General features: G+C 34.5%; 1 protein-coding gene across 1 annotated transcript; it reads right to left on the reverse strand.

The window, feature by feature from the left end:
- Positions 1 to 263: 263 nt before the first annotated feature.
- SLC25A36 (solute carrier family 25 member 36) lies at positions 264 to 20891 on the reverse strand (the record flags this gene model as incomplete). The annotated part of the gene is made up of 5 exons (XM_049629210.1): positions 264 to 3438; positions 6228 to 6517; positions 9396 to 9462; positions 17205 to 17305; positions 20794 to 20891. Coding segments are annotated over 5 exons (750 nt in total), but the record flags the coding sequence as incomplete, so codon positions are not given.
- Positions 20892 to 22332: the final 1441 nt, after the last annotated feature.

Below are 22332 nucleotides of genomic sequence, written 5' to 3' on the forward strand. Positions count from 1 at the left end.
AGACAAAAGCTTGGATGAATTAATCTAACAATATTCTATCCTAGTTTCAAAGTTGTAAATAAATTACTTGTGGGCCCAATCTAGGAAGGTTGGTTCCACAAAGTTACATACGTAATGAAAATTAAGACAAAGCTTTGGTGATACAGTATTTGTTTCTTCCTCGATTTAAAAGCACTGTATTATATCCCAGTCACAGGGTTGGTAGTTCTCAGATTTGGACTTTTGAGATTTAGCAAACTGTCTATGTGCTACAGGTACCAAAGTTCTATCTGCTGCTCTATGAGCATATCTTTCAGTATCTACTTCTTTAACGTGAATAAGTTCAATTCAATTTTCTGAGAAGACTGCATAATAAAAGTACAGACCAGTCTGAAGAGTGCTGCCTATCTCTATGCAAGAAATAAAAAGTCATCTGATAGAAAATAGATGAAAACAAAACAGTTAAAAAAAACAAACAATCCTTTAAGTATGCATTTTTTTAAACATTTGCATCAATTAAAAAATCTCCAAAGAAATGTTTCAGAGACAAATTTTATACACAACTTTTATATATAGTCTTTTTTTAAAAATTATCTCTATCACACATAAAGTAAACTATAGCAGATTGTGCTTTGGGAAAAAAAAAAAAAAAAGCTTCATTGCTCCTTTCCAGTTGTTGTACAAAGAAACAAAATCTAAGACTCTAAGATCTGGGGCGCTTGGGTGGCTCAGTCGGTTAAGCGTCCGACTTTGGCTCAGGTCATGATCTCACGGTTCGTGGGTTCAAGCCCCGTGTTGGGCTCTGTGCTGACAGCTGGGAGCCTGGAGCCTGCCTCAGATTCTGTGTCTTCCTCTCTCTCTGCTCCTCCCCTGCTCACAGTCTGTAAATCTCTCTCTCAAAAAATAAATAAAAACATTAAAAAAAAAAAAAAAAAGAGTAAAAAAGACTCTTAACATCTTTTCTTCCAGTACATAGAGAATACTCTATAGCAGAATATAATGCACTAAAGGTCAACATAAGTTTTACTTGCTAAATACAAACCAGAATAGAATACATGTTCATCCTTGAAGGACACTTATTATGAATTTGCTACAGCTAAATAATAAGATGTTCCTTAGCTGCTGGTTTTCAGATCATTCTTAATCTTATCTGTGGTGTACTGAGATCATTAAGATTAGGGAGAATGTCTGTCCTACATTCAGCACAACTAATGTTTATGCATCTTCACAAGGCAAATGGCACTGTATTAGGCAGTATAAGTGGCACCTGAAAAGGCAAACACTCTAGATTGAGACTTTCTCTACAGATTTAAGTTAGAACTCCCATTATTGGGTTGCTTTTTTTTTTTTTTTTTTTGGCATGTTTCTCACAATAAATGTCAAAGCTAAAAGTCACCATAAAAGGTATGAATAATCCCAAAGGTAATGAAACTGAAATTGCCTTTGGTCTCCAAAGAGATTGGAATATTTTTAAATTCCAATCAAAGCACCTCAAAAACATCCAGTTACTGTTGATTATAATGAGTTAAGAAGGTGAGGAATTTAAGAGGGCACTGTGTTTCATTGGTGACAACAGAGTAAGCTTGCAATGACGTGCTACAATTTTCTATATTAGGGGCACTAGAGCGTACATAGAATATGTAAAACATTCATGTTATTAAAGATCTCCAAAACACTGTATCTAAAACCCAGAAAAATGTTTTGTTGAACACTGTTTCTGCCTAATACATGACCAATGTTTAAAAAAAAATAATCCTAAAGTGGAATTCTCTGTTACTCTCACCCCACCACCACCCCCCCAAAAAAGGCCACAAAGTGCATTCACAAAGAGTCATTCTTAAGATAAAGCCATTGCACAAAATGTACAGTTCATCTATACTGAAATGAGTACCACACTGGAGTTTAATTGTAGATGTTTTATACACCAGTATAGCAACATCCATTAGCAAAGTCTCTTAACAGAATTATAGCAAACATCTTCATAAAGGCCATACATATAATACATTTAAGTATTAAGAGGTACAGGTGAACTCAACAGCAAAATGTAAAAGCTATATCCTGTTAGCACACTGAATCTGAATTAACTTGAATCTTTCTATGATTTACCATTCAAGAAATTAGGATAGCATACATTTCTTGTCAAAAGCAGTTTGTTCATTTACAAATTGTAAGTCAATTAGGATCACCACCTGTTCGATCAGATGGCAAAGGGCCCCTCTTCGATGTTTATACTGCCCCAGATATTTATAATGCCACCTTAAAAAAAAAAAACCTATTACAGCAAAGCTGAAAATTACCATTTTCTCTACAAAATAAATGCAATTTATATTGATCATCTGGAAATAATTCAAAGGTTCAAATTCCTAATGGAGAAAGATTCAGAAGTGGTAAATTTTTTCCACTTTAAGAAAATAATACCTAAGTATGATAGATGATAACTTAAGTCCATAACTAATAAACCACTGAAAAGACAACTGAAGTCATTCACGTATCATAAAGATAGAAAAGATCGGAGGACATGCTCAAGTTATTGAAATGGCCAAGAATCAACATTTTACTGGTTTCTTCTGTCCCAAACTATTACCACTGAGTTTGATATGTTAACGAACAATTTAAGTGTCCACATTATGCTAAACATCATGTTCCTGTTAGCAGTGGAAACCAAAACATTTTAAAGCTAAAAGTACGCAAGATATTTAGATACTATTTCATTAGCTGTCAAAACTAGTGATGAATAATGCCAAATAATTAACTTTAAAATATTCCAGATCCTCTCAAGGAAATGTGAAAACAATACTAAGGATCTCACTTATTGTTATTTTACAATTTTACAGAAATTACACAGAAGCCAGAGGTAAGACATTTATGACTGTCAATACTATCTTTGGATAGTTACAATATTTATATAATTATGGATGGCTTTATTAGAAGACTGAAAAAGTGCTCATGGAATAAACACTATATTGTGCCATAAATCAACAAAATGCAACTATGTCCCATGGACATGGTAGAGAAAATGGCAATTTGGAGGAAGTAGTGCTTCTAAAGGCTTTTTCTTGGGCAGCCTAGGTTTTTTTCACATTACTGAAAAGACCAAGTAATGCGGTTATTATGATTACTTTAATTCCTACAACCAAACTTTCCTTTAGGCATAGTTACATGTTCCCAAACTATTTCTTCTGTCCACCATGCTGGCTTCGATACTGCATGGTCCACTGTCATCTTTTGGTCTTCCCTCTTCATAGTATACAGCAGCCTGAAGTTGCTATCCATTGAGAAGGTAGACCACTAATTCATAGGTGGCCATCATAATGGCTGTGTTTGGAATCTGTCTCACCAGATGAGTTGTTAGACCACGGTAAAGAGACCCATAACCTTCTTCTTGAACAACCAAAGACAGTGTCTGAAAAAAAGATCTATATTTTGTTCCCTCTTCACGTAGTCTTGTTCTTACGACTTCTGTTTAGGGGGAAAAAAGTCATTTTAAAACATTAGTGATATCTTTATACCCTCCTAATGCTGAGCATATCCCATTTACCAGTCTTTTAAGTGTACACTTCGGATAAGGAGTGATTTTTAATGCGTAACTGATTGAAACTGATTATATTACAGTAACACCAAACTTTTTTTATTTAAAAAAAAAAATTTTTTTTTTTAAATGTTTATTTATTTTTGAGAGAGACAGAGACAGAGCATAAGAGGCAGAGAGGCAGAGAGAGAAGGAGACACAGAGCCTGAAGCAGGCTCCAGGCTCTGAGCTGTCAGCACAGAGCCTGATGCGGGGCTTGAACTCACAGACCATGAGATCATGACCTGAGCCGACGTCGGATGCCCAACCAACTGAGCCACCCAGGAGCCCCACTAACACCAAACTTCTAAGTCAGCTGGCTAAAATCACTAGTGGTAAGTGGTAATTATAACATAGGTTCCTGAATGGTAAAAGAATAAAACAAAAGTATCAGTTGTATACTAATATAGACAAAGGGGAGAATAGATTTTGTAAGAAAAAGGTAAAGAGACAGGAAAAGGAATGTAGGTGGTATCAAGGACGAATACACAAAGATATAGTGACAGAAAAGATTTTAAGTGGACCCTACAATGAAAAAATAGAACAACTAATCTATTCACCACAACTAATCTATTTGGTCCACAAATGCCAACAAGAAATCTCATGTTCATGAGGCTGGATATGTTCAAAATACTAGCCAATCAGCTGAAAGGTTCCATCTGGGAAGCAACTAAGCAAAAATTGTAAAGTTTTAGAGCTCTAAGAAATCTAAAAGATTACGTATAAGTTAGTCCGTATTTCTTAGTTTTGAAAGATGAGGAATCAGGACTGCTGAGAGGTTTTAGTCAGTTGAGAGGCTGGGACAAGAATTCAGAGCTCTCTACTGAAGAGTCTGTTTTTCCAGCACACTACTCCTGATGGGCCTGAGGGAAATGGCCTAGAGACATTTTCACTGCAAATGTTAATATCTGAAATCTCGTGTCCTCTCTTAAAAATTAATGCCATTTACATATTCCACTCCAAAATATTGTTTATAAGTTACCTCTTCTTGTAGTGACGTCATCTCACTGAAAGGAACAAGGTGCTTACAATTCTAAAATTCTGTCTCTCACCTTAGCAGGCCATGGTTCTAGGCATCCCATAGGAGCCAGAACCTAAACAATGCTGATACTGTCCTCTTTTGACTTCTCTTAAAGAAAGAAGTTAGGAACTTCCCTCAGGAAACTGAGAGAACTTCACAGTGCAAATTGGTTAGACTTGGTTTTACTCGTAAATTACATCTTACGAGTAAAATTCTCATTTTACTCATAGCCCTGTTTCATTTGTCTTGATATAGCTTTAATTACAGGGCTTTAGCTTCACAAGGGTGAAGCTAAATGCTCATCAGTGTAACAAGAGTGAAGCATTTAGATTAAAATCCCAAAGCGGGGGTGCCAGGCTGGGTCAGTCAGTGGAGCATGCAATTCTTGATCTTGGGGTTGTGAGTTCGAGCCCCATACTAGATACAGAGATTACTTAAAAAATAACATCTTAAAAGGGCACCTGGGTGGCTCAGTCGGTTAAGCGTCCTACTTCAGCTCAGGTCATGATCTCATAGCTCATGCGTTCTGACAGCTCAGAGCCTAGAGCCTGCTTTGGATTCTGTGTCTCCCTCTCTCTCTCTGCCCCTCCCCTGCTCAAGCTTAAGCTCAATCTCTCTCTCTCTCTCAAAAATAAATGAACAAAAATAATACTGAAGCAAAACAAACCCCAAACAACAAAATCAAAGGCTACCTTTAAACAAAACAATAAAAGTTACAAAAAAACCCCCAAACCCTCAGCACATCGCAAGACGAATTCTTAAGTAATTTTGTCATCTATTAATAAAATACGCTAATACTGTAAAACTTCAGAGAGAAATAAATCATATATACTTATTTGCCAACATGAAATACTGTAAAATAGGCTGGCCTTTGGGATTACAGACCCGATTTCAAATTTGGGCTCCTCCACTAAAAAAGGTATGTGATCTGAGTAAGCTGTGTGACCTTGGACAACTCAATCTTAACATTTCTTGTTTCCCATTTGAAAATAAAGACAAATTCTGGGTATGTATTAGTATGCTTAGACTTCAACAGAGATGGTTAAGTACTTAACAGAAATTTTTTTGTAGATTAGCACTAACGTATATAAAGTATCTAGCATACCATAACCGTATCCATAGTTTTTTTTTTTAATTTAAAGAAACTTTCCCAAAAGCCACCTGGCTATAATCTGACAGACTCTGGGCTGAAATGTGACTATCCAAAGCCCATGCTAAATCACCACCATGCTACTATAATATATACTGACCTATTAAAACCGTTACTTACAGATTTAATCCCATTATAATGAACTCCTAAGAAACCATATATTGTTTTACTGGAATTCAATAAAATTATAAATGTGCTAATAAGTGGGCCATTGGCTGACATGGGAAAATTTCTAAATTAATAGAATTTTACTCCTATAGGGGCGCCTGGGTGGCTCAGTCGGTTAAGCGGCCGACTTCGGCTCAGGTCATGATCTCACGGTCCGTGAGTTCGAGCCCCGCATCGGGCTCTGTGCTGACAGCTCAGAGCCTGGAGCCTGTTTCGGATTCTGTGTCTCCCTCTCTCTGACCCTCCCCCGTTCATGCTCTGTCTCAAAAATAAATAAACATTAAAAAAAAAAAATGTTAAAAAAAAAGAATTTTACTCCTATAAACTCAAACATCTCTTACCATGTGGATATGCTATAGTTGTGGCACAAGTTTTTGAGGTGGCAGCAGCTAGCATCATTCCCACAAAATCTGATGCTTCTTTTACAGACTCTTCATCATTTTCCATTGTAGAAGCAATCTTATATTCCAGTAGTTTTTGCTTAATACTTTCATAAATAACAAAATGGATAACAGTCTCTGATATGCCAGCATATGAAGCAGACATGCCCCTATAAAATCCTTTAAGTCCATCTGTCTGATACACTTTACGAATACATTCAAAAGCGCCCATTCGTTTTTCCCCACGGTTCCTGAAAAGCAAAAAGGAAAAATCTTATTAATAAAGTAGTATAGGTTTTTAAATAAGGTAAATAAAGTATAGACGAAATCTGCCACTCCAGTACAGAATGATCCTCTGTAACTCATGAAGAAGTGAAACCAAAATTTTAAAACATTCGTTTTAGATTTCCTATTCTTTTGCCTGAAGTTTGTCATATTAGATGGGTAACATGTAAATACTTTCTTTTACAAATGCAAAATACAGTATATTAAATCTTCAGTTTCATGTCCTCATTGAAGTTTGTATTGTAGGGATAAGCAAGAAAATCCTTTAGTCTAAATACGCTGTGACTGCAGCTCAAGATAAAACAAACCGTCACATCACATTGAATCCAGTTCAAATAAGAAGATTTCTTCTGGACTTAATAACATAAAAGAGTGATTGAGACACCAGTGATGACAGTGTATCATAAAGCAAGTACAATTAATCTAGTATCTGTACGTCTGAGGGATTCTTCCAAACCCACTCAGTTCTTCCCTAAAAATGACTATGAGAATTAAAGTCAAATTTCCTATGATCCTTTTAAGGCAACAGCCAGTATCATGGTGAAAAGTGAATGAGGATCTCTATAGTTATCAAGTAGTTATTGAGTATTGTGTCCAATAAAACTTCCTTAGTGCTACTTAATGGCACAGCATTTACTCTTATACATATACAATTTTGAGTTTGTAAAAATATTACTTTATACTATGATTCTCCCAATAAAACCTTACCTATAAGAAATGGGTTTAAATGCTACCTACAGGGAAAAAAATAGAAAATTTACCTATTTATAAATTAATACAGCCTGTTTCAGACATAAAATAAAAACACAATTAAGATACCCACCTGATAACCTACAGATTCCTCCAGTTTTATGAACTAATTATTGTTTAGAGCTAATGACTATCCTCAACTAATGACACTGTATGAATACTTTCTCAGTTGAGTGATCCATACAACCAATTGTAATCAGTTTCTGCCATCAGAGACTTCTTCACAAGAAGTTAAAATGCTACAAGTCCAAAGGGTAATATACAAACACAGCTCTGTTCTTGATCTCAGTTATAAATGAGCATCCTCAAACCAGCCTTTCACTATTACCCCAAACCCACCCCATTCCCCACCACTCCCAAGCCTAAGAACGTGTGCTGTTGTGCGTTAAAATTAGAAGTGAAAAAAATAATAAGAGTTTTAAGCCATACTTTTCTCAGGACCCCCTACAGATCCACCTTATAACATCCTGCAGTATACCCCTGGTAGCTTATAGTAGTATAATATGGACCGGCATCTCACATTTCTTTAACCTTTGGGTTGTTTTAGCTGCCACTACTTTTCAGATCTCTTAGCTTTAAGAAATAAACCTTGAGGGGCGCCTGGGTGGCTCAGTTGGTTAAGCGTCCGACTTCGGCTCAGGTCATGATCTCACAGTTTGTGGGTTCGAGCCCCGCATCGGGCTCTGTGCTGACAGCTCAGAGCCTGGAGCCTGTTTCGGATTCTGTGTCTCCCTCTCTCTCTGCCCCTCCCCCACTCGCACTCTGTCTCTGTCTCAAAAATAAATAAACATTTAAAAAAAAAAAGAAATAAACTTTGAGTTTTGCTTCACCATTTAGGATTTCATTAAAAATTATTCAGATGAAACAAGAATTAGAGCTATTTCAAGTCTCCAAATAGCATACAGTTCAACATAAAATGTAAACAACAGATATTTAAGCAGGCATAATTATTAATGATTTCTCATATCAGTTTTATTTATAGTCTGAGATATAACACTACTTTCCCATGCCATAAAATGTAAAAAAGGTGGAAATCTGTTATAGTCTACTTCAGAAAGGCTGAAAGTTTCAAAAGTCTCATTATTATTGTTATAATACGCCAACAGGATCATCTTTCCATAAAAGTATTATTTTTCCCATCGTCCATACTAAAGGCCAACAGGAATTGAGATGGGAAGACTCTAAACTGCACTGCTTCTGGCCTTTGCTCAGTTCCCAGAACACACCAGAGGCCCTAACCTCAAGACCTATGAGGTTTGCACAGACCACTGCCTCTGCTTAAAAATGGGCTCAAAACAACATTCCCTAACTATTCCACTTAATGTTGGTCCCCAATGTCTCTTGGTATATCCCTAGAACATAGCAGTATCTGCTCAACATAGATCTATCAAATGAATGAATTGTGCTACCATAAAGTGGTCAGTGGTAACAGATCAAGTCTATGAATATATGAGAGCTAAATCCCATGCCAGGCCTCTCTGTACACAAGGCTACTAAATTTGAGCAATGCTCCTCAAAGATTCAGTCTAGACCAGCTGATCCTGTCGGTTAACTGTTGGGTGGTTGATTATAATCATTCATGTAGTGAAACTATCACTGCTTGGCCTAGATTAATATACATTCTTTTCCTTTTATTTAAAAACACAACACATAGGGGCACCTGGGTGGCTCAGTTAGTTGAGCTCCTGACTCTTGATTTCAGCTAGGTCAGGATCTCAGGGTCGTGAGATCAAACCCTGCGTTAGGCGTGGAGCCTGCTTAAGATTCTCTCTCTCCCTCTGCCTCTCTCCTGCTCTCAGGTGCACTCTCAAGAAATAAAATAATAAGGAAATAAGCAAGCAAATAAATAAATACATAAATAGAAACACATAATCTACATTCTTCCTTAGCAAGTGTCATATTGCCAACTATTATATATATCACTTTTGCTTCTGATGGCAGACCCAAGTTTCAAAAACCAAACAAAAAAGCAAATTCAGCAGCCAAAAAAGGGAAAAACATAGTTAGATACATGGCACTGAAATCTCACATATAAACTTATAGGAAAAAATTAGTTGAAACCAACTTTAATTTTGTTTTAATGAATTAACATACCTTGCATCGAGCTGTAACCGAGTCTTTACAAGCCAAATGGGGTTGGTCGCTGTGATTGCAGTAAAACCTAAACAAACATGTTTAAAATGAACTCTGGTAAAAATGAAGAACTATTAAGTTAAAGGTTTTAAATAGTATATAAATCTATATTAAAGAAAATGCATAATAAATATTTAAACTATTAAGTGATGTATACTTTACACTTTTATTTTACAAACCCATATAATCATGAACGTTTGTAGTTTATTTCCAATCTACATTCTCAAATTCTGACCGTAACTAAACAATTCTTTTAAGAGCAAATTCTGATTATATATAAATTCCTCTCCCACCATATTCAGAATATTCTCTGGGGCACCCATCTACACTCTAAGCTAAATTTAAAACCCCATGTTTACAGACAAATCTAATAGAAATTTGGTATATTCTAGGGCTTTTTAGCATGCAAGCTCTACAACAGCTACTTGACATCCTTAAATCACAATTCTCTATCTTAAAAGTGGATTCTACCTAAAGGCCAGCATTTACTATATATGATCTTAATGGGGCTGTATAACAGGACTGTTGTTTGCCCTTATGAATGCTTTATATAAACGTATGCTTACTAATACTGTTAAAATAATGGTATCACAGAAGTAAGGTTTCTGTTAGGGTTAATAGGAAAGATCTATTTTTCATCCACTTAAACACATACAAAAATTCAAAAGTTCGAAAAGTAACAAACTGAAACTTCCCTCTCACTTATAGACACTTAAGAGAGAAACTCAGAGTAGAAGGTAGTTCTAACTTACTTTAAAACTTAAGTACTATATATTATCAGTGCAGAGGGTGGTCACCTAAGATGGCTCATTCTAGTTAGTAAATTAACATTTCTGGAACAGGGTCTCTAGACTATTGCATATCTTTTACTTGCTATCTTCCTACTGTTACTGAAAAATAGCCCATGAAATGTCATCTTGAAAACGGGAATTTATGAAGATTGCTTCATCTTTATAAAACAGGGCTTTGATATATTGCTTGTGAACACTGAAGATCACTACAGAAACCTCACAGAACTACTTCTATCAAGCCAGATTTATTCAACTGGCCTTTAAATTCAGTGAAACTTACATGCAGAAATGTCTAAGGATCTTAACTGTTTTAATACTTTCTATCAACTAGCTTTTAGAAAGGTGGAATATAACCAGCACATTTAATGTGAGTAAAGTGAATTCAGAAAGAAAAATGCTGGGGTGCACTTAAAAATAATTTTGGTTTCTAAGTTAACATATACTGCAGAACCAATCATTATCCTTCCTTGGCTTTTGAAGTTACTATGGGTATATCTAAAATGCAAAATAATTTTACTAAATTGTACAAAGTAGTATTTAGTCTCATAGGTTCTTTTCCCTACCATAATGTCAGACAGTTAGCTAACTCAAACGTTATTCCCTTAATCCACTGTTTTAACACCGTAGAAATAGCCAGATGTCTCACAAAAAGATGCTTAAAATTGAATCTATTTATAAAACATGATAAATGGAATAGAAATTTGGTTTGATAACTTGCCCAATTTTCTAATAGTTCTATAGTCTCCATTTCTCTTTAGTGCTTTTAATACTGCATACATATGTATAAAACTAGTATGGAAACAATTTTCTATGTGCCAGTATTAAAATAATAAAAATTTAAAGTGTTGGACCAGCTGTCAGGAGCATTTTTAATAAATAAGAGTTTCTTTTCATATATAAATTCTTAGAAAAGGAGAAGAGAAGAAAAATATGACCCTGTTAGATCAGTTTAAATATTCTGGAAAGATTTTTCTTGCATGTTCCAGCTTAAAGGAGAATAAAGTTAAAAGAATTTTTTTTCTTTTCTTGACTCTCATTTTCTTAAGTGAAAAACTCAAACTAAATACATTCAAATTATATTTTAAGGTAAATGTGCACCTGATAGTATTCTGGCCATACCCCTAAATTGATGATTCTTTGTTTTTTAACTTAAATAGTTATTATTAGCTAAATATCTGTATAGCAATATTAGGGGGTTTATTAGTAAAAGCCCACAAAGCTGCACAAGGCAACAAAATATTCTGCATTATTCACAATAGCCTTTATTAATTATCCTGTGGAAATTAAGAAAAAATATTTGCTTTTCATTAAATTTTGAAAGCCTAAAACTGGGAATCCTTATGCCGAACTTTTACCTGTCTAGGTAAAAATCTCATTCAATCTATTATACTTTATTTGTAAATATGAGCAAAGTTTTTTTAATATTAGTTGTATTTTAAAAAATAAACTTAGTACCCAAACTTGATACTCTCCCAAGTCACAAAATTCCTCAATTAAAAGCTGAAAAAAATACCATATGTAAACTTTAAAATGTTGCATTTAATTATTACTAGAAATTAATTTTTAAATATCAGTGAATAAAATTTTAAATTATTCTGTACACACTAATGAACAATGATAGGGCGCAAACAACAGGTATTTCTCACTTAACTAAAATTCATTTCCAGATACAAACTGATCTATAGAACAGGACACATTAAAATTCAGGTAAGAGAGTGCTGCCATCTTATCCCTCTATAACTGCTACTATCAGTAACTTGTGCTTTAACTAGAGTTGTTCTGGCTCAAATCCCCCAATAAAAAGCCAGATCTTAATGAAGACACTAGCCTAAATGCTGGCGAACCATTAGACAGAATCTAGGCATAATGCACAGCTTTTTAGCTATTGGCCTTACCATAGTTAAAATTCTAGTCCTGGAATTTGATGCTATTACATTCTCTTAACCACACTTTATTAAACTAACTAGATATTAGGCTAATTCAATCTATAAAAACATAGTCTATTAATTCAAGAAATGAAAGAAGTGGGAAGAAACAAAAATCTGTCACCAACTTAGAATTATACATGGTAGGGCAATTTGACGTTCGCCAACAGCCAAAGCTAAACAGATCTTCCTACTTCTAAGACAAAGATACTGGGAATAATCCCTGAAGTTTAGATATTCACTGTAGCTTTTTATTTTGGCATTTAAATTTTGTGAAATTTTGGTAATATGCTAGTTCATATTAATATTCTGAGTACCTGTTAAACATTAAGAGGTATCTGAAGGATCTACTTGTAAGATAATAAGAATATTGCTCTAGTCAGTTAAAGCAAAGTGGCAATGGCCATACTGTTATAGTTAGTATGTAGAGTAGTACAGTTAGAATGTTATTAGAAAAATGTTTAAAATTTTCAAAATGCAACTTTTAGAGTTCTGCTTCATCTAAGACTCCATTTGATAATGTAAACCAGATTAAGAGAAATCCTGCTTATAGGAAACTTGCTGAAAATGTTTATTTCATTAAGTGAGTGATACCTGTAGTATTGCATTTTCTGTACTTTTTATTTCATCAAGTTCTGTAAGAACAAAGCCCCCCTAACCTTCTAAGAAAAATACATTAAAATTATAAGAAAAAAAAACCCAATTAAAACTAAAACAGCTTAGATCCCACATATTCTTAACCTGCATTTATTGGAAAGTAATGTAGGTAGATTATTTTTGCAAGGAAGTAGAAAGCTAGTATCAACAGACAAGAGAATAGAGAGCACTGTATTAGACTTTTAAAATATGTTATGCTAAGCAAAGAGAACTATTATTTTTCCTGAAAGCTGTAGGATGGTATACCTTTACAACTATGTTTATCTTAAATACTGTCATCAAATTCTTTGGAGGTCAAGGCTATTATGGCCAAGCTGAAGACCCCAGGCTTTTATTACACGATGACTGAAAAATTACCCCATTCTTCCTTCTAGAAGGAATAGTATAAAGGGATCAGAATTAAAGTTTTATAAAATACTCAGAACGCACACACAAATTCAGGAAATAAAAGTTCTTCCCGCCTTCTATTAATTCCATAGCTATCATAAATTCCCAGGGTGTGTTTCTTAAAACTAGAGGCTGCAAGAGATGCTCAGATCAGTACTCACGAGGTTTAAGTTAGTCCATATTTCTACAGGAAGTGACCTGCGGATGGGGAGCATGAGATGACACGATCTCACTCTTTTCTCGGGAGAAATGTACAGTAAATGCCTAAAATAGACACAGGCTTTTCTGTATCATAACAACAAGCAGTGACCTCATCAGAAACATGTGTACAAAATGAATCCCATTGGAAGGATTTCAGAAATATTTACTGTGAGATCTAACTTTTTTGAAAATTTTAAGTTAAAAAACAAAAAGGAATATCAGAATGGGCCATAAATTTTTTTAAAAAAATGCACCGAGTACTGAAAATTCTGCCATCTGCAGCAGTTTCAGAGTCCAAATACTTACCTAAAAGATGAATTTTGCCTTAAAGAAAAAAAATGCTAACCTTGTCAATGGGGAATCTAAGAAAATATTTAGAAGGGATTATCATATCCCATTTTCTAATCATAGTTATCTACCATCAGAGGTGAAATCACAATTTTCTATACTTTAACCATCAGCTTACTTAGTAAATCCTTTTTGCTTAGTAAATCTTAAAAAAAAACCCAGAATATTCAAGTAACATTTTGTAATAATTTATAATTTTTTAAAATAAAATAAAGTATATGTTGCTAGAATAATACCTTTCACCTTTGCACTATGGCCAATAATATTGCACATCCATTTTTATGGAATATTTTGGATTATTTTATATTTAATTTCTTGTGTTCTACAAAACAAAAAACAGGAAGAATGTTTACATACAAACACACAAAACATCTGTCTAAATATCCATTTGGCTGAATAAACTGCCATGGAAAAATATTAAAAAATATATTTTATATAGGCAAGACAAAATTTCTTTGTAATGAGTAAAACTTAATCTTTAATAATAAACTAAGTCAGATAGAAAGATTTATTTTGAAAAATAACAGTGAATGCTAAATAAAAGCAAATAAGACCCATAAGGTAGGCTATAAATGACAAATGATTACATTATTGGTATTTTAAAAATATAGTGATAATGTTTGAATATCTAATCCAATAAAAATCAGAATTCTTTTCATTTAAATCTGTAATGTTGTATAGAAAAGCATATACATTCCAGATAAAAACTTTTGAAAATTAGGAATCACTATAAAGAAACGATACTATTTTTTGTATGCATACTTGTGTCTAGGGATATTCATAGAGATAAGCAAGTTCATTTAAACAAAAACATACAAATAACCTCAACGAAATAAATACTCTCAGTCTGATAAAGGTTACATGTAGGGAAGGGAAAAAAAAACAGGTAAAACATAAAGACTCAACAATACTTAATTTGATTAAATAGCCTTCCAATTGGAAATAATTTTTTAATTTATACCTCCAGATTTAGGTTTATAAATTCCTATAGTCTTCTCTTGAAACACTAAAACCAGAATAAGATCCACCTTAAATTAACTGTCATTTTGAGAAAAAAGTTTTACTATCTGAACACTTGAGTTCAAGAGGATAAAATACAAAATCAACAGGCTATCTGGAATAAAAATTACATACAAGGTCTACTAGTAAATCCTTAATGTTTTGTTTGATGTGGCAAAATCTTGCAGGCAATATCATTACAGTCTATTTTAGTGCACTTTTTGATACTAACATGACAAGGTTAGCATTTTTTTTAATAGCCAGTTAAAAAACAATTTTTCACATGACTGCCTCTAAGCACTTTGTACCCCCAATTCATATTTAGAAGACTTCTAAAAGTAATGCTGAGGAAAAACCAGAGCAATCTGGTCTAGATTATTTCAAGAATGAAGGGGGCAAAAGGCTCCCTTAATGAGTCTGCACAGGGACCATTCAGTTTCACCAACCATGTAGTTATGTATAAAAACTGCGAAGCTAAGTGTTAATGCTCATGAATAGTGCGAGGAAGCTCTGAAAGCACAATTCTCAGAAAAATGTAACTGCAAACAAATGGAAGAAGTATTTGCAAATTACACAATAAGTATATAGTGTAATAATCTCTGAACAATAGGACCATCAATTTACAAAAACTCAAGGAATTCAAGTTGGAAAATCATATCAACGTATAGATATAAAACTATGAGTTGACATTTGTACACATTTGAGAAAAAAGTACAAAATGACAATTCCACTGAAATTCTTTGCAACATGATACAAAAATAGTAATAAATTCTGATGAGCTATCCTAATGAAAAAAAGATGTTCCATTGGGAATCAAGATATTCTGAAACCCTAAATTTGCACCACTGAATATGTAACAACTATCCTCAAATAAAAATGACCACTCATCTACTTTCTTGACTTCAGGTCTTCCAAAACAAAACAAAAAAAAGAAAGATTAACATTTCTTTAATAATTTTCTGGGTTTAAAAAACAAAAACATGAACACTGGTAATCCAGAAATACATTCTTAAAGATCCTAATACAGCGGTTATATAATTTGAAATTAGCCACTAACTTTTACCTTATACCACTCAAATTTGTAGAGGGAAAATCATTTCTATTCATATTCAACATCTATAAAAAAGTACATTAAAAAAAATTCTGGTTGTAACTAGATGATCTCTATGGTATTAAAGAACTAATTCTCAAAATCCAAATCTTTGTAGCGCAATCTACATCCCTAGGATAAGGTAAGAGAGGTTCATACAAACTGTGTAACTTGCCCAAGATCTCTCCTCATGGGTAAATAAGAGTAGTTTACTCCTTGACCTCTAAGGTTTTTCCTTCCAGCTTTAAAACTTCAACAAGTCAGTCAACAATTACAGAGCATAAAAAGACTTGAGAATAATTGTAAAGTATATGGTAGATTATTACGGCTATTGACCTTTCAGAAATTAGTTATTTCCAACTTACACTTAGTTTGTTAAAGTATGTGGTTCAAATTGATCCAATTTATTTCTAAACAGAAAATGGTTAACAGTTTAAAGCACTCATTAAACATGTAATTGACACTCCATTTACTGCTCAACAGTTGATGAAAGTAGTCATAATCTGCTTAATAAAGTCATAGCATAATTTGGAAACATGAGGTATGGTTAAATGCGCAATGAATCTCAGAAAACTGCAGAGAATGAACCAAACAAAGGTCGTGGCTTTGTCTAACACGCATTGCAACAAATGATTCCAAAACCAGACTAGTCAAATCAATCTCCTAGTTTATCTTTAAGGCAGTGCAGAGGCCCAGAACTAGCTGCTTTGATTCAGAATCATATATACCCAATAATGATGATAGAAGAGTCCCTGGAAAACATTTCTACAGCAAGCATGTACACATAGCCGTTGCCTAAATTTCAAGTGCTATCTAGTGTGATTTATATGGAATGCTAAACATATATTTCAAAATACATAAATTAGTGACTCTTAGTTAACAATAATACATCACAAAAACTTCAGCATTTGAGCACAGGACAAAATGAATACTTTACCAAGAACTGCCGGCACATTTCAGACAGAAGCCAAAACATGCAGCAAAAAGGGAAAAGGCACTAACAGAAATTGAGGAGAGAAGAGTAAATTACAGCTCCATAACTTATTTATATGTAATTATGGTTGGATTCTTTAAACTGTTAAAAATGATCACTAAATATACAGTGGACTACACAAGACAATGTAAATATTATATTACCTGTATGCTATCACAAACCTAATTACAAAAATGCCAACTGGTATCAGATTTTACGTATACCTCCTGATGAAATTTACTATATACTAATAAATTTAAGAATTATGCTTGTAGATGCTAATCAATGAAGAGAACATTGTCTTAAAAGTACAAATGTACAATGTAAATTCATCGTAATTCAGTATTAAGTCTCTAGCTTTTGGAAACTTTTTTGCCTTTTAATATTAGATATTCATACCTGCCATTGCAGCAGAAATCATGTGTACCTGGGTAGAATCCGGATCAAATATATCATTCAACTTTTCCTTGCAGTTTGAATAAGCAGCAAAGTATATTGCTCTAAAATAAAGATTTAAATTTTATCAACAAGCATGTTGCTTAAATTCATAAGATTTAAATGACAAGTAAATTAATCTTTATAATTTTAGAGAAATCTAAAAACAAAGTCTTAGCCAAGTCTCACATAACCTCAGGTTAATTTCTATATTATTTCTATAATTTCTGTATTTTTTCCGTGAAGATCCTGAAGTACTTCTTACAATGACTCATTAAGAAAAAGACAAACTTCTGGGGCGCCTGGTGGCTCAGTTGGTTAAGTGTCCAACTCTTGGTTTTGGCTCAGGTCATGATCTCAGTCCATGGGTTCGAGCCCCACATCAGGCTCCATACCAGTGGAACAGAGCCTGCTTGGGATTCTCTCTGTCCCTCCCCCACTTGCATGCTCTCTCTCTCTCAAAATAACATTAAAAAAAAAAAGAAAGAAAAAGACAAACTTTGATGTAAAGTTAATCAAATGCAAAGCATCCTCTAACAAAAAGACACTCACTACCCCAGCCCCAATACTTTCACAGCAACTGAAATAAAAAGTATTTGTAGAAGATTTTGATATTGGGAAAACATGTAAGGCTAGAAGGCTTATGTAATGGTAAAGCTTAATTAAACACACTTGAGTTAAGTAAATATGGCATGAGCGCTTAAAAAAATATTAAGTATGTAATTAATATAATTAGTTTATATTAATATAAACTATTAAGATACAATATATCATATATATATATATAACATTTTTTTAAGTGAGGAGAGGGTTGTAGAACTGACCCAATTAATCAAAATATATTAAACAAATTTGAGATACTGTGGTATATTCTAATCTACGTTATACACAGAGTAGTTCACAGTATCCTTAAATAGACACAATTCCAAAGAAATCAGCCCTATCATGTCATATTTTTTAATGTTTGTAAACATTTCATTAAATCTGTAAATATTTCCCATTAACTTATTGACTGTGACTCTATGCATCTCAACTACTTCCTCATTGTTTTGTTTTCCAGGCTCTAAATTACCTGCTTGCTGCATCAAATATCCTATTACTTCCCAACAATCCTGATTATCTGTCTAATAAGGAACATAATATGCAAACAAGTACAAGAGCCAGAGTCTTTTTTAATGTGCTGAAGAAAAATGGAAATTAATATAATTTAAAATGAAACATGCTGAGGTGCCTGGGTGGCTCCATCAGTTGAGCGTCTGACTCATGATTTTAGCTCAGGTCATGATCCCAGGGTCATGGGATCAAGCCAGTCTAAGATGCCCTCTCTCCCTGTCTCCCCCACTCGTGTTCTCTCTCTCAAAAACAAAACAAAAACATTCTACTTTATGAGTAAGAAAAAAAATACATTTAATGATGATGAATTATGAAGAGGTATATACAATGCATTCCTAGAAATGAATAAGACAAAAGAAAAAAGACCTCTTAATGAGAAGACAGGCAAAGAATATATACAGGTAATTCATGGAAGTGATATACAAATGGCAAATAATTATAAGAATGATGGTGTGACTATACCAAAAATTGAACAAATGTGTATCAAAACAGTGAAAATCACGTTTGGTCTCTTTAGCAAGTATTAAAAGACATGAATAGTTGCCAACATGAGTAGTATATGGATAATGAGCAACTAATTCACTACTTGAGAATAAAAATATGAGATACCTTTTTAGAAGGCAGTTGAACAATTTTACAATAGGCCTATGTTCTTTTATATAGAAATTTTAACTTTTAAGTAAATATCATAAAGAAATACACTTGCTTAGATAATCAAAGATAAAAGTACAACTATGTTGACAAAACCACTGTTTAACAGAAAAAAATGTGGAAATCTGATAAATCTAAAAGTTTTATCAGTAAGGGAATACTTATTAATGACAGAATAGCCATACTATGCAATTAAAAAAAAAAACCTACATGATTTCCAATGGAAAAAGCTTCAAGGCAAATTTCATGAACTACTTTTAATATGATTAAATTAATATAGATGAACACAGAGGAAGGGAAAGAAAAATAAGACAAAAACAGAGAGGGAGGCAAACCATAAGAGACTTTTAAAAAAAAAAAATTTTTTTTTTTAACTTTATTTATTTTTGAGACAGAGCATGAATGGGGGAGGGTCAGAGAGAGGGAGACACAGAATCTGAAACAGGCTCCAGGCTCTGAGCTGTCAGCACAGAGCCCGACGCGGGGCTCGAACTCACAGACCGCGAGATGAGGACCTGAGCCGAAGTCGGCCGCTTAACCGACTGAACCACCCAGGGGCCCCCATAAGAGACTCTTAAATGCAGAACAAACTGAGGGTTGCCGGAGGGGAGGTGGGTGGGGGAGATGGGCTAGACTCGTGATGAGCATTAAGGAGGGCACTTGGGGCACCGGGGTGGCTCAACTGGTTCAGCGTCCGACTCTGGCTCAGGTCATGATCTCACAGCTCGTGAGTTGTAGCCCCATGTCAGGCTCTGTGCTGACAGCTCGGAGCCTAGAGCCTGCTTTGGATTCTGTGTCTCCCTCTCTCTCTGCCCCTAACCCACTCACATTCTGTCTCTGTCTCTCTCAAAAATAAATAAACATTAAAAAAAAAAAAAAATTAAAAAAAAAAAAAAAGAGGGCATTGTTGGGATGAGTACCGGGTATTGTACCTAAGTGATGAATCACTGGGTTCTACTCCTGAAACCAATACTATACTGTATGTTAACCAACTTGAATTTAAATAAGTAAATTTATAAAAGAAAAAAATTAATGTAAATGGTGATAAGTATACATACTATATATTTTACATACACGATAAGCCAGAAAAATGAACAGAAGACTATACACCAAACTGTTTTAGCGATAGTTATTGTAAAGAGAAGAGTAAGTATCTGCAGGAAGGCATACAGCACAAGAGGTGATATGTTTAAGATGGAATGTCAAGCTTTATGCTATACATTTTTTTAAATTTCTACAGTAAGGGTAATATTTTTAGTATAGTTTTTTAAGAGAGAAAAGAGCCCATAAAAACCTGAAACCCAATAAATAATAAGACATGGACTTAGTACATGGGATACAGAGAGCTAGATTTGCATTTTCATTCTGAATGTGAACTCTACAGTATTCTATCATGGAAGAAGAAAGTCTAAGACAAAAGGACCGCAGAGAAAAATGACTAATGTATTATGGCCTTTTTGGTTTCTTTAATAGGCAATGAAACAATTCTACCTGTTTAGCTTGTCCTAGAATCCAAAAAATACGGTTAGTTCTAGAGTTCTAGGTATTCTTCTCACTGCTGGTTCCTTTAGTTTGGTTTTTGCCTTTTGAAACTTGGTACAAAAACTGCTTCCCAATGACCTCCACATGGTGCAAACTGCCCATCTTTTTGGATGGTTACAGATGTCTGTTCTTTACACCCTAGTGCTTTATCCTTACCACCTTGACTTCTCTTCAGCATCTTCTGTCATTAAGCTTGAAACAAGAAAGACTGCCACAATTTTGCTTAACTTAAAAAAATTATTTTTACCTGGAAGGGGCCACCCCCACTAAATTGGGGCCTAATCCTCTGAACAAGGAACGAGGCCCCTCTTTTTCCAAGATCACCCTGAAAGAGAAAAATGTTATTTAGAAAGGAAATGTCTTTCAAAGTCTAGTACTTTATCTGTATAGCAAACTTAGACTTTTAAACCCATATGTTTCTACTATGATGTTGTGCTTTTCTGGTCAGTTTTTCTTACTTGTGAACATTTGTTTTTCCTGACACAGCACAGACTGATAAATGATAGTAAAAAGAACTCCAATCAGATTCTTTCCTAAAACTTTTAAAGACTACAGTATAATTTCTACATTTATTTTCATATGATCATGCTACTATGATCTTCGATATCCTCCATTTTACCATCTTTACCAGCAAATTCAATTCCCAATGAGAAATGCAGCTCCCCATCTAGTATTTGGGGTCCTTTCTTGGTATCAGACAATTCTCTCAGTACTGCTACATTATCTCATACAACCATTCCTGTGAAATGCTGTCAAAATTTGTCACCCTAACCTCCTTTAGGGTACTAAAATGGTTAGCCTGTTACCACTTCTCTCTCTATTCATTTAACATTTACTATATTGAATACTTACTGTATAAAAACTGAGCAGAGTAAGTAGATAGAAAGAAGGTAAGGCACCTGCCACTGAGAAATTTGATAACCAGTTGTGGAAAAAAGAATTATACTGAAACCATTCAACAGACTATATTAATAAGCAAATGCTATACAAGCTAGATTAATATGCCCAGCAGGGAAAGGAAGAGGAAGGCTTTCTGAGGGTGAGGTATTAAGTTTTGAAAGTGAGAAGAAACAAAGAGAATAGCTATTTTAACTTATTTTAACTTAGAGTTAATAGGCTAGGGCAGTGGTTCTCAACCACCTATACACAGAAGAATAATTGCTTAAAAGGCAGTTGAGCATAATGGTTCAATAAGGGCCTGAATTATGGGGCCAGACTTCTTAATATGAAGCCCAGTTTTGGTAAATGACCAGTTATAAGAACATAAAGTAATGTCTTTTATCTTTATTTACAGCAGCAGTAAACAGAGAAAAACAGTACTCTTTTTTTTGGGTTACTGTGAGGAATAAGTAAATTAATATATAAAGTGCTTAAAAGAGCACCTGGCTCCCAGTAAGCACTTGATAAATCTTAATATTGATTACTGATGGAGTGTTTTTTAAAATGCCAATTTCGGGGCGCCTGGGTGGCTTGGTCGGTTAAGTGTCCGACTTCGGCTCAGGTCATGATCTCATGGTCCGTGGGTTCGAGCCCCGCGTCGGGCTCTGTGCTGACAGCTCAGAGCCTGGATCCTGTTTCGGATTCTGTGTCTCCCTCTCTCTCTGCTCCTCCCCTGTTCATGCTCTGTCTCTCTCTGTCTCAAAAATAAATAAACGTTGGGGCGCCTGGGTGGCGCAGTCGGTTAAGCGTCCGACTTCAGCCAGGTCACGATCTCGTGGTCCGTGAGTTCGAGCCCCGCATCAGGCTCTGGGCTGATGGCTCGGAGCCTGGAGCCTGTTTCCGATTC

The sequence above is a fragment of the Panthera uncia genome, chromosome C2 (assembly GCF_023721935.1).
Source record: "Panthera uncia isolate 11264 chromosome C2, Puncia_PCG_1.0, whole genome shotgun sequence".
Lineage (NCBI taxonomy): Eukaryota > Metazoa > Chordata > Mammalia > Carnivora > Felidae > Panthera > Panthera uncia.